Below are 13,155 nucleotides of genomic sequence, written 5' to 3'. Positions count from 1 at the left end.
GAATATTCCAATGTTTAATGTGATACAAATACTCTGCTTCCTAGTAAAAAATCCAGTCTCTCCCATGCAATGGACAGCTGGTAGGCTCGATGTTAGGGAACTAGGGAAGCAGAGCTCTGTATTAGATGACCTGTTAGGGAAATAAACCTTTGTGATTTAATCTTCTGAATCCTGGGTCATCTGTGCTGGTATGTGTTATTAGCTGGTAGTGTAGCGTTGTTTGTCAATAACTCTTCTTCCAGTGTTGAACACGCTTGGTGTTGTCCGACGTTTGGGTAATTAATTAGGAAGTGGACAACACAGGAGAAGGAGTGAAAAACTCCTTACCCAACACCATGATTAAACCAGGACTAAACCAGGACTAAACCAGGATTAAACCAGGACTAAACCAGGACTAAACCAGGACTAAACCAGGGCTAAACCAGGATTAAACCAGGACTAAACCAGGACTAAACCAGGACTAAACCAGGATTAAAGCAGGACTAAACCAGGACTAAACCAGGACTAAACCAGGACTAAACCAGGACTAAACCAGGATTAAACCCGGATTAAAGCAGGACTAAACCAGGACTAAACCAGGACTAAACCAGGACTAAACCAGGATTAAACCCGGACTAAACCAGGACTAAACCAGGACTAAACCAGGACTAAACCAGGATTAAACCCGGACTAAACCAGCATTAAACCAGGACTAAACCAGGACTATACCAGGATTAAACCCGGACTAAACCAGCATTAAACCAGGACTAAACCAGGATTAAACCCGGACTAAACCAGGATTAAACCAGGACTAAACCAGGACTAAACCAGGATTAAACCATGATTAAACCAGAATTAAACCAGGATTAAACCCGGACTAAACCAGGACTAAACCAGGACTAAACCAGGACTAAACCAGGACTAAACCAGGACTAAACCAGGACTAAACCAGGATTAAACCATGATTAAACCAGAATTAAACCAGGATTAAACCCGGACTAAACCAGGACTAAACCAGGACTAAACCAGGACTAAACCAGGACTAAACCAGGACTAAACCAGGACTAAACCAGGACTAAACCAGGACTAAACCATGATTAAACCAGGACTAAACCAGAATTAAACCATGATTAAACCAGGACTAAACCAGGACTAAACCAGAATTAAACCATGATTAAACCAGGACTAAACCAGGATTAGACCAGGACTAAACCAGGACGGTGTCTGAACTAATCCCGCACTAACCCAGTATGTCGCGTTGCAGATTTGCCTGGCTCTGGTCTGAACCCCCTCTACAACACTGGGGTGCAGTCTGCAGAGTGGGTCACCCGTCCCAAACAGGGCATGCCCAGCTGGGTCACGAGCATTTACCCCATAACTGCCCACAGCGGAGTCAGGTCAGTGTTTCAGAGCAGCAGGAGAGTAAAACAGCAAAACCGTTTCTTTCCACAGAGATGTTTTAATGTGGAATTTGATATTAAACGTGTTGTTCTGTGACTATGAGGCCAATCATCATGTGGAGACTCATCAGATGCACAGAAACGGCCCCGAATGTCGATGATCTCTATTTCCAGCCTTTCCCTCTGCCTCCTCAGGGTGACCACGGGCAGTTCCTGATCCACAAAGGGCGCGGATACGGCCAGGCCTCGCAGACCGTGGTCACCGCCGCCGCCCACATGTCCCACCAGTGGCAGGTAAGGACAACAAAACTGGAATAAACAAGGACCCAAATGATATCGTCTGCCGTGGACTAACCCTGAGTCTGTGCAGGTGAAGCAGAGCCGGAACTTCGGTGGGACTAAGACCGTCGGGGACTTTGTGAAAACTGGAGGAACCAACTACAGTATCATGTCGGGACAGCACTGCCACACCGCGGCCAAGGACATGATGAACCAGGGCAAGAAATAACACCCAAAATCACAAGTTTACTCTGTGTAAACTCTAATAAAAGACTATCATGAAGCTATTCTGTTTCTTTCTTTTGTCAAATCGAGTTAATACGTTGGCGCTTAAGTTAAAGTACAGATATGACAAGAGGGCTGAGTTAAATGATACCAGTATATGAATTGTATATCTTTAGATCCAAGTTTTGACGCTGTTGGTCCAAGGACACCAATAAAGGAAGAGACTTAGTTGTTTTAGCTCTTCTATCGAAAAACCAAGTATCGTTAAAAGAACATGTCTCAGTTTTCCATACTGAGCCCCCGGAGGGTCCTACACCTTGATGTTCAGGAGACTCCAGAGGCACCAGCAGGTTCAAATACCTGTTTGCTGCTTTGTAGCAGCTGTTCTCTTAATCTGATGTATTAAAGCTGTTCTCTTAAATACATCACATGTTGTTAACTAGATGCTAACAACATCTTTGGTCGTTTTGCATGTACACACATGTACACATCAACTTGTCTAAGACTAGGCGAGAACATATCTCAGTATGGAAAAATGGTGGCCTGTTCTTTCAAACATGTCATGTTTACCAGCCCTAGATACAACTGGTCAAATTACTCCAGGCAAAAAATTCCAAAGTGAAGTTTTTGTGATGGAAAATACTTGTGTATTCAAACAAACCCTCTGTACGTGTCATGGTTTGACTTTGGACCAAAAGCAAAGCACAGAAAGGTATTTATTGTAGGTTGGCGCTTCCTATACGCTCATAATGTGCTGTGCATTGGGCTTAAGTGCTCTGGAGGAACCACATTGAGTGCAGTCTGGAGCCCTGATACTGTATATTGACACTTTTCTGAGCTCCTAAACCTTTCATTACTAATGCACATTCATGCCCTGTCCAGAGCTCACATCGAACACCTCTGACTGCTGATCTTACTTCATCTCCTTGTGTCTGTTGGTTTGGTTCCTTTTGCAAAACGCTGCACAATCTGAGTAATTTTCACACTCAGGATAATCTGTTGTTATGAGTTTGGACTGATTATATGATGTATGCAACAATAGTTCACTTATTACTGTCTTGTTTTATGAGGAACCAGACGATGCTGTTGCTCGTAAAGGCTCATGAACAGTTTTCCGCTGCTGACATCATCACATGAGCCTTTAACACGATTATTAGTTAACACACTGCACATTTACCGCTTTAACCATGTCTAGATATATTTAATGTGATCCTCATTTACAAGAATTTACAAGAATACAGATACTTTATCATCATTTTATTCAAGTACAAGTAAAAAGAACTGTGTCACAAAACTTCTCTTGAAAGAGTTGCTCAAACACACATGAGAAAATGTAACTACATTACGAGGTTTCAGTGGATTTATTTGAAATGTGGAAGACGTTTATCGCATGAGATTGTTTTGGATTATTCCTTGCCCAGGTTCATCATGTCCTTGGCCGCGGCGTGGCAGTGCTGGCCTGACCAGATGCAGTACTCCTCTCCTCCAGCTTTTACAAAGTCTGCAATGGTTTTAGTCCCACCGATGTGCTGGGTCTCCCTCACCTGCGCAGACACTGGGTTAGACCTGGTGGAGTCCGAGTTCAGTCCAAATTAGTCTCTACACTGTGTTAACAATTATTGTATTGTATTGTATTTCAGTGCCATAAAGGTTAAACTCATGGATGGTTTTGTGTCTCAGGCTCTTTGAATCACTGACATTAATCTCAGACGCCTGGGATGATTAGTTTTCAGGAAAAGCCCAGTAAAGGGAAAAAGGACGTGCCACATTATTAAGCAGATCATCATTTTCAAGCAATATGGGAAAGAAAAAGGATCTCTCTGCTGATGAAAAGCGTGAAATAGTTGAATGTCTTGGTCTAGGTATGAAAACCATTAATATTTCATGAAAGATTAAGCGTAATAATTGAACTGATAAGAGATCTGTGGATGATGCAGACACACACGGGTTTGTGCAGATAAAGGCACAATATGGACGGTTTCTGCCAGACAAACACATTAGATTAAGAGAACAGATGCTACAAAACAGCAAACAGGTATTTGAAGCTGCTGGTGCCTCTGGAGTCTCCCGAACATCAAGGTGTAGGACCCTCCAGAGGCTACAATTGTGCATAAACCTTCTATCCAGCCTCCCCTAAACTGTTCACTGAATTCTCACAGGCAGAAACGGCAAAAGTGGCTCAAACTGAAAATTTAGCTTTGCTTTAGTCCTGGGCTGCATCTAAAACATGACAAGATACTGTAGCTCATTTCTCCTTTTCCTAAACCTTTGCGGCGACGTCATGAGGTCGACCTTGAGGAACAGGAGTTTCAGCTGAACCTTCCTAACCCAGCGGAGGGAACAACCAGGAAGTGACGTTGTACAATATATGCAACATATCCTTCTGCAATGGATTAATTCACAATTACAGATCGGACAAATATAATCCAAGCAAATCCAGACCGCAGACAGCAGCTGAGAGAGTCTGTTCTTTCACAGCGGAGCTAATGCAAATGAGTCATGTTGCTTAAGTTGCTTTTGTTGTTGCCTGAAGTTCAGCAAAACTCAAAACTTTCACACTTGGGAATGTTCTCAGCTGCTTTTGGGCTGATGAGGAACATCCTGAGGTTCCTTTTCCTTCTCCCTCCTAACTGCACTGACACATGTGGATGCTCTTTGTCACGGCTGACGATGACGCACGTCCGGGTCAACGATGAGGCGAAGGAGGAGCTTATTTATACTTTTTGGATGCATCCCTAGATTTTCCACTGGTTAAATGCCTGGTTTAGTCTGACCAGAGGAGCTTCAGAATGGACAGAGCCTGTAATGTCGTCCTGTTGAGCGCTTTCCGAGGTCGGTTCTTACCTGCCACTTGTCGGACATGTTAACGGCGTCAGTGATCACCGTCTCTGAGGCGACGCCAAAGCCCCGGCCTTTGTGGATCAGGAACCGCCGCCCATCGTCCAGAGTTACCCTGTGATAAGAAAACATGAGGAATTCTCCTTCAGGGGGCGATCAAAGGGTGGATTTTGGCACAGCGATAATCATTTTCCAATCAACTCTCTCAGTGATTAGGGATGTGCAGTATATCGGCTGATACTATACCTGTCACAATCGCACATTTTGATGTTCGATACAATGACAGACCTGGCATTAAAGTTGTGAGGATAGATAAATGGGTGAAGGACAATTTAAACCGCTGCTAAATACAACCAGTTGAAGTTTTCCCTGCACTGACCGATCTGTGGTATGAGGTTGTAGGTTTGGTTGGTCTTTATTGTCCCCGTAGGGAAATTTGACCGATGTGGAGCCAGGCTGATGGTCAGTATCACCTGGCTGGAGGATTCACCTTTTGTACATGTTTTTAGCTGTATAGGGGAAACCAGCCTGAGACATGCAGACATGGGGAGAACATGCAAACTCCTCTTGAACACCTCTCTGAGTAAGTTCAACATAAAAAGCACAATGAATGAAAACTGCGATGGTAAAGTCCTTTCAGATTTCAAGACCTCATTGTTTAATAGACGTACATGACAAAATACATTTGTGTAACTTTATTTTTGAATCAAACATCAGCCCAGGCTCTGCTGCAGCCCCGTTAAAGCCGGTGGGTCTGTAATAGAACTGTGAGGGTCTGTAATTCATTTTTCCTGACAGCCCAAAAGTACTCTGATTTCCCTATTACCCAGCATGCCATTGGCCCTGGGCCACACTGACCTGACTCCGCTGTGGGTGGTGGGGTACATATTCGGGACCCAGCCGGGCATGCCCTGTTTGGGACGGGTGACCCATTCGGCAGACTCCACCTTAGTGTTGTAGAGACGGTTCAGTTCGGAGTGAGGCAAATCTGCAACACAACATATTGGTTTAGGGTTAGTCCTGGTTCAGTCCTGGTTTAGTCCTGGTTCAGTCCTGGTTTAGTCCTGGTTTAGTCCTGGTTCAGTCCTGGTTTAGTCCTGGTTTAGTCCTGGTTCAGTCCTGGTTCAGTCCTGGTTCAGTCCTGGTTTGTGTGCTTGGTGCATCGCCTGCAGCGTGTTGTGCTGCTGAGAAGGTGATTGGCTTGAGCTCCATCTCTCCAGGACCTGTTCACCTCCAGGACCCGGAGGCGTGTGGGTCGGATCACAGCTGACCCTTCTCACCCTAGACACGGACTATTCCCCCCTCTCCCCTCAGGCAGGAGGATCTGGTCCATAAAGACCTATACCTCCTGCCACTTGAACAGTTTTCCCACTCCACCATCAGACTCATGAACAAGACCCAACAGCTCTTGATCAAAGTCATGAAGGTAATAACCTGTTCAGACATTTGCACTGCTCTAATGCACAAATACACATGTTGTTCTATGTCAAATAGTTATTGTCTTTATCATAGTTTAAATGTCATCTTCTCATGCATGCCTTTCTAGTCTATAGTTTTACGTTTTTATTGTTTATTATTTATCTCAGTCATATGTTATATGTTTTCATGTTGCACAATTGAAAAAGAAAGAAATCCTAGTTGTGAACCTGCTCATAACAATGGCCAATAAAACAATTCCTCTGGTTCTGATTCTGACATGACTTGTCATATGTCTTTGAATGTGTTGCTCGTGTCCTTTAAAAAACAGGTTTGAGCTTGTCCTCACTGTTGGGCGTTTTGAAAAGATCACACATAGTTTTCTATGAATTCAAAAAAAGGCATGACTTTATGAGCCACTCATCAACACTGGACATGTGACGAGTTTTACACAGAGTGGAGCCTCTGATGAACAGCTCACGTTGAAATACTCATTTATTGCCAATGTGAATCATTAAACATTGTCTATATAAAACACTAAAAACTACAGTAGATTTCTGTAGATTACAAAAACATTCAAACAATGTAGGATGTTTCCTCTGTAGATCTAATTCAGACCGACTTGTCTTCAGTAGGAGAGACCGGGTATGGTTGTAACATGTGGAGAGTTGTAACACCACCAGTTCCACCACTCAGGGATAAAACAGGAGTCACATGATCATATCAGTGTTTACCCACTTACTCCCTGATCCCACATGGTGGTTGTCAAGGTTATAAACAGGTTCATGCAGATTCTATAGAGAAAAAAATGCTTTTGAGGAAAGAAAGTCAAATTTTTGACCAAGACTATATTTTGTTTAGGGCTTATACTTTTGCACATAAAACCATATGACTGAGATTAGATTAAATTGTAGTTTCTCAGCAAAATGTGACGCACATTTCGCTTGATAATTTCAAACCTTTAATACAGCTGAACAATGGCTGACAGGGGTGGGGGTGGTCGTAACACAATCATCCCCTAAATACAGTTAATAACACTAAATTGATTTTAATACTTTTACAGAATGCCCGGACAGTGGAAAAGAAAGACTGACAGGTTTGTTTCAGCTAGTGTTAAAAAAAATCATCTGATGAGGTCAGAAAGAAGGGCAAGTCAGATCAGTTGCAAAGGCTCATGGGATCTGCCATGTGAAACTGAGCAGATCCTGCAAAACAGAGCAGAAGCTGAAAGACCGGGGTCCAGTATCATCACAGCGCAGGTTATACTGAAGCATCAACAGTTTTCTCTGAGGTGCAGGAGGAAGTGTGTGATTATTTGACTTAGGCAGCAGACCTGGATTGTTCTTTTATTTAAATAAACCTCTATTTGAAGCAAATCACATGACGTGGCCTCTGTTTTTTGCTTCTTTTGTTTAATAACTTACCCCATCATGTGTTACACCCTACCCCGGGAGTGGAACACCATGTATTTCACATCAACTCACGAGGTCTGTGATATTCTTGCAGAGGTTTGAATTGGTGCCATCTGTAGGAAACATATGTGGGTACTTTGCATTCAAGTTTGAGAACTCTAGCTCCAAAATTCAGTGAGTTACAGGTGCTGAAGCCAAAAGTGTTACAACCCCTACTTCCTTATTGTGGTGAGAGTCTCATACTCACTGGTGTTGGCCATGTTGTCGTCTTCTGCGTTGTCTCTGTCTCCTCTGTTATGATCAGATGGCGCCGCTGCTGAAGTCCATATACAGTTTCAAAACCCCTCCTCCTCCTACACAAAGACAAAGTGGCTTTCACTTTCACTTTTCATCGGTATATCGCCCAGGGAACAACCTTTGCCAGGTGTGCGTACATTGTTTCTTGCCATGTACAAAATATTGTTTCTTTGATATTCCATAAATTATTCTGTTTTCCATTGAGGACAAATTGTTAAAATGAGCACCAGAAGTAGAGAGACCAGTGAAAAGTCGAGCTCAAAAGTGTAAACAAAGGGTAAAAAAAGAAACCTATGGGGTGCCCTCAGTGGGGCCCGCGGGCCGTCTTCAATTCATTCTCAATGGTAAGTATGGATGCAGTACACTTTTTGGCCACCAGCGTCAAATTGGGGGCGCTGTTTCACTCCTTTCGCAAAGTTAAGGAAACACTGTTGTGTTGTCTCTGTTACAGAGTGTTGTAGCATCAACTTTCCCACTTTTCCATCGTTTATTGCAAAGGTTGTCGACATCAACAAAGGGACATGTTAAAAACTGACTTATAAAAGAATTGATGCTGAACTGACACTTTAAAAATGATCAAATGTGGCATTTTCTTTTGAGTTAATGAATGAGGTAAAGTCACTGCAGGTCGGCTACTGTAAAACTGTGTTGTTTACATTTTGCACTATATTGCTACAATACTTGATTTAGTTCAACTAAAGCTTGGCTTTTGCCATAGTTAATTTTTGTTTTAATGTAGCATGTTATTTGCATAGATAGACTCAAATTCAAATACATATCGAAAAAGGTAAATAAGGTAACTATTATTCTTTGCAGTTGTATGTGTTTCACGCTTGACATCGTCGTGTTTGGTCCACGACTCACTGGCACTTTTTCATTTTGGCCCTCAGATACAAAAGGTTGGGCACCCTAGGTCTATATTTAAAACAATCTTAGATTAAATTGAAATACTATTGCAGAAAATATTATATGCCTAAAAAAACATTGACATTATCATCTAATGATTGTAAAGTCTACACAGGCCTATAAGCTTTTATAACATAATTTAATCACACGGTGTGGAGTGAGTAACTTGTCTCCATGGTAACGCTAAGGGGAGGGGCTGACCAGCCGACTACCGCTTGGTTCAAGTGACAAAAACAGAGCGATGAACGTGTGAAACCTGTCTCTTTCTCCCAACCAGCACTCACTGTTTTGAACAAATGAAGTGGCATTTTTATGAACCACAATTTTTAGTTAAGACACTGCACGTTTACCACTTTCACCATGTCTAGATTCATTTATTGTTATCCTCATTTACAAGAATTGACAAGAATACAGATGCTTTATCATTGTTTTATTCAAGTACAAGTAAAAAGAAATGTGTGACAAAACTTCTCTTGAAAGAGTTTCTCAAACACACATAAGAAAATGTAACTACATTACGAGGTTTCAAAGGGTTTCATTTGATATTTTGTGATTGTTTTGATTTATTTCTTGCCCTTGTTCATTATGTCCTTGGCGGCGGTGTGGCAGTGCTGTCCCTTCAGGATGCTGTACTCCTCTCCTCCAGCTTTCACTAAGTCCCCAACGGTTGTAGTCCCACCGATGTTCTGGGTCTCCTTCACCTGCGCAGACACTGGGTTAGACCTGGTGGAGTCCGAGCTCAGTCCAAGTTAGTCTCGGGTTACTGAAAATTTAGCTTTGCTTCAGTCTTAGGCTGCGTCTAAAGAATGCCAAGATACTGTAGCTCCTGTAGCAGCGGGAGGTTGTTCTCAGCTCCTTATAGGAACATCCCGAGGTTCCTCTGCTAAAGGAACATCATAGGGAGCATCATACCTCCTTTCCTCTTCCTCCTAACTGCACTGACACCTGTGGATGCTCTTTGTCACACCAGGTTTAGTCTGACCAGAGGAGCTTCAGAATCGACAGAGCCTGTAATGTCGTCCTGTTGAGCGCTTTCTGAAGTCGGTTCTTACCTGCCACTTGTCGGACATGTTAACGGCGTCAGTGATCACCGTCTCTGAGGCGACGCCAAAGCCCGGGCCTTTGTGGATCAGGTACTTATGCCCATCGTCCAGCGTCACCCTGTGGTAAGAAAACATGAGGAGTTCTCCTTCAGGGGGCGATCAAAGGGTGGACTTTGGCACAGCGATAATCATTTTCCCATCAAGTCTCTCAGTGAACATTAGGGATGTGCAGTATATCAGTTGATACTATACCTATACAATACACAATAGCACATTTTGAAGTTCGATATACAATGACAGACCTGGCATTAAAGTTGTGAGGATAAATAAAAGGGTGAAGGACAATTTAAACCACTGCTAAATAAAACCAGTGAGTTAGTTCAACATAAAAAGCACAATGACTGAAAGCTGCGATGGTAAAGTCCTTTCAGATTTCCAAACCTCATTGTTTAATAGACGTACATGACAAAATACATTTGTGTAACTTTATTTTTGAATCAAACATCAGCCCAGGCTCTGCTGCAGCCCCGTTAAAGCCGGTGGGTCTGTAATAGAACTGTGAGAGTCTGTTTATTGATTTTTCCTGGCAGCCCAAAAGGACTTTGATTACCCTATTACCCAGCATGCCTTTGGCCCTGGGCCACACTGACCTGACTCCGCTGTGGGTGGTGGGGTACATATTCGGGACCCAGTCGGGCATGCCCTGTTTGGGACGGGTGACCCACTCTGCAGACTGCACCCCAGTGTTGTAGAGACGGTTCAGTTCGGAGTGAGGCAAATCTGCAACACAACATATTGGTTTAGGGTTAGTCCTGCTTTAGTCCTGGTTTAGTCCTGGTTTAGTCCTGGTTTAGTCCTGGTTTAGTCCTGGTTTGTGTGTTTGGTGGTGCTGTGAGGAACAATGAGTTGTCTGTGATAAGCATTGGTGATTGGCTGTGAGCTCCATCACTCCAGGACCCGGAGGCGTATGGGTCGGATCACAGCTGACCCTTCTCACCCTGGACACGGACTATTTCCTCCCCCCCCCCCCTCCCCTCAGGCAGGAGGCTGCGGTCCATTCAGACCCAGACCTCCCACCCATTGAACAGTTTCTTCCCCTCCACCATCAGATTCATGTACAAAAACAAGACCCGGCAACTCTTTATCAAACTCATGAAATTGTTGTTGTCTTTATCATAGTTTATATGTAGTCTTCTCATGCATGCATGATATGTCTTTAAATCTGTAGCTCCTTTCCTTTAAAAATACGCTTGAGCTTGTCCTCAGTGTTGGCCATTTGGGTGTGGAGCCTTTGATGAACAGCTCATGTTGAAATATTCCTTTATTACATATGTGAATCTTTATATTTAAGTCGATACAAGATACTAAAAACTACAGTAGATTACAAAAAACCCGTAACAGACTCAAACCAATTGACTATTTCATCTGTAGATCTGGTTTAGACCTATGCTTTATTTGTCATTACACAGAAGCAAAATGAAACTACTCAAGTTTCAATAATAAATAACAAAAACACTCAAAAACTGCAAAAACAGTAGTAGCAGCTACAATGTGGTGCTATTAAGGTGTGATGGAGCTAACAGCTTGATGGAAAAAACTGCAATCTAACACAGAGAACTTTCTTTTTGTGGTCAGGTGTCTCATACTCACCGGTGTTGGCCATGTTGTCTCTGTCTCCTCGCTCTGTTATGATCAGATGTTGCGGCTGCTGAAGTCTTTATACAGTTTCAAAACCCCTCCTCCTCCTTCACAAAGACCCAACGTTTTTCACTTTCGTTCTGACACGATTTGGAAAAAATGGTGCACATCGTGGTTAATTCACCCCAGCAATCACGCACTGTTTTGCACAATACCACCATCATCAAGTGGCATTGCTATGATGATGGAACATGCTAAAATCTAAACTTTGGAAACTTTACTCTGTGACAAATGTGCTTTATATTAAGTCAAATAATAGAGAGAGGCTGCAGAGCTCGTCGCCCCAGAGAATTTATGTTTTCTATGTGTATGGTTTTTTTTTTGCCTTGAGAAAGAGGGACTTTTACGTTGCTAGATGTTGACTTAGCAGCTGGTAAAGCCTCAGGTGCAGAAACTGTGCACATTTGGCAGCGTTTCCTCCCATTTAAATCATCTCTTAAGCCCCACCTGAACCGAGCATCTTCTCCAGTTTTGCTTTATCCAAATATTAAAACTTATTTAAATAAAATCATCAAAATAAAGACAAAAACATGGATACTAAGTGATTTCTTTTAAAAAAGCAACAAAAGAGTGACGTGCTGGAAGAGAAACAAAAACATAAAAGTTGCGATCTGTTTTGACGGCCTTTGCTTCCAAATGAGAACACTGGCCTAGAGACTGTACTTTCTCCAGTCATTAAGCTTTTAAGATTCAGGTAAAGCCGAACTGGAGAAAATGTGCTCAGTTAAAGTGAGCTCTTCTGGTCTAATCTTTGGTCTTGTTCAGATTAGTGCGTTTTGAGGAGTTATTCTCTTGATAAGGGAGCAGCGCGTTCACTGACTTAGCGTGTTTGTGCGCTCCAGGAAATGTGCACTTCCTGCATTCCAGGAAGTGCAGGAAGTGCACACTTGGATATTTTGTTTATTCTTAGTTATCAGTGGAAAAGGCCTGTAAACAATCTGTTAAAAAAAAACGTCACCAATATCAAGTCCAAACACTGGAAACCACTTTAACCCCTTAACTCCCACCTGAAACGAGCACATTGTCTCCAGTTTGGCTTTACCCCAGTCCAAAAGCTTCTGGAAAAAAGCTGTGAAAAAGCAACAGAACTGAGACGAAAACAATGATGGAAATGTGACAAAAAATGGATGAAAAAGTGGCAAAAATGTCACAAAAATGTCACAAGAAATTGACCAAAAATGGAGGAAAAAATGACAAAAATGTGACAAAAAAATGAACAAAAAATGACAAAAATGAGATAAAAATTTGACAAAATGACAAAATATGACCAAAAAACGCAAAAATTTGATTAAAAAAATTGACGGAAAAATGTGACAAAAAATGACAAAAATGTGACAAAATGTGACACAAAAAAAAGACAAAATTGTGAGTATAATTTGACCAAAAAAATGACAAAAAAATGACATAAATGTTACAAAAATGAGTTGAACACCCAACAAAAAAATGATGGAAAAGAAATCTGATAACGTGAGGAAAAAGATCCTCTCGGTTCAGGTGGGAGTTAAGAGGTTAAGTACAGATGTCATCGCCGCAAAGCATAGTTACATTTTCCCATGTAAATCTACGGAGAAACATTGTCATAAATTGAAACAAAGGTTTATATGTTTTCAGAAATCTGGCCCCAATGCTTCATCACAATAAAATGTGGTGAAGCAACTTGTT

The 13,155-nt window shown here is 42.2% G+C and overlaps 2 protein-coding genes across 2 annotated transcripts; both read right to left on the bottom strand.

The window, feature by feature from the left end:
- Positions 1-3,144: 3,144 nt before the first annotated feature.
- LOC306973109 (uncharacterized protein) lies at positions 3,145-7,866 on the bottom strand. The gene is made up of 4 exons (XM_079569930.1): positions 7,797-7,866; positions 5,580-5,709; positions 4,728-4,836; positions 3,145-3,427 (listed from the first exon to the last, which is right to left on the bottom strand). Exons 1-4 carry the CDS (start codon positions 7,807-7,809, stop codon positions 3,290-3,292), a joined length of 390 nt encoding a protein of 129 aa, XP_079426056.1. The 5' UTR covers positions 7,810-7,866; the 3' UTR covers positions 3,145-3,289.
- Positions 7,867-9,314: 1,448 nt separating this feature from the next.
- LOC306973108 (uncharacterized protein) lies at positions 9,315-11,461 on the bottom strand. The gene is made up of 4 exons (XM_079569929.1): positions 11,446-11,461; positions 10,446-10,575; positions 9,805-9,913; positions 9,315-9,453 (listed from the first exon to the last, which is right to left on the bottom strand). The coding sequence occupies exons 1-4, from the start codon at positions 11,456-11,458 to the stop codon at positions 9,316-9,318; spliced, it is 390 nt and encodes a 129-aa protein (XP_079426055.1). The 5' UTR covers positions 11,459-11,461; the 3' UTR covers position 9,315.
- Positions 11,462-13,155: the final 1,694 nt, after the last annotated feature.

The sequence above is a fragment of the Gobius niger genome, assembly GCF_951799975.1.
Source record: "Gobius niger genome assembly, chromosome: 13".
Lineage (NCBI taxonomy): Eukaryota > Metazoa > Chordata > Actinopteri > Gobiiformes > Gobiidae > Gobius > Gobius niger.
The sequence above is the reverse complement of the archived record's forward strand: the minus strand, read 5'-3'. Positions and strand labels throughout refer to the sequence as shown.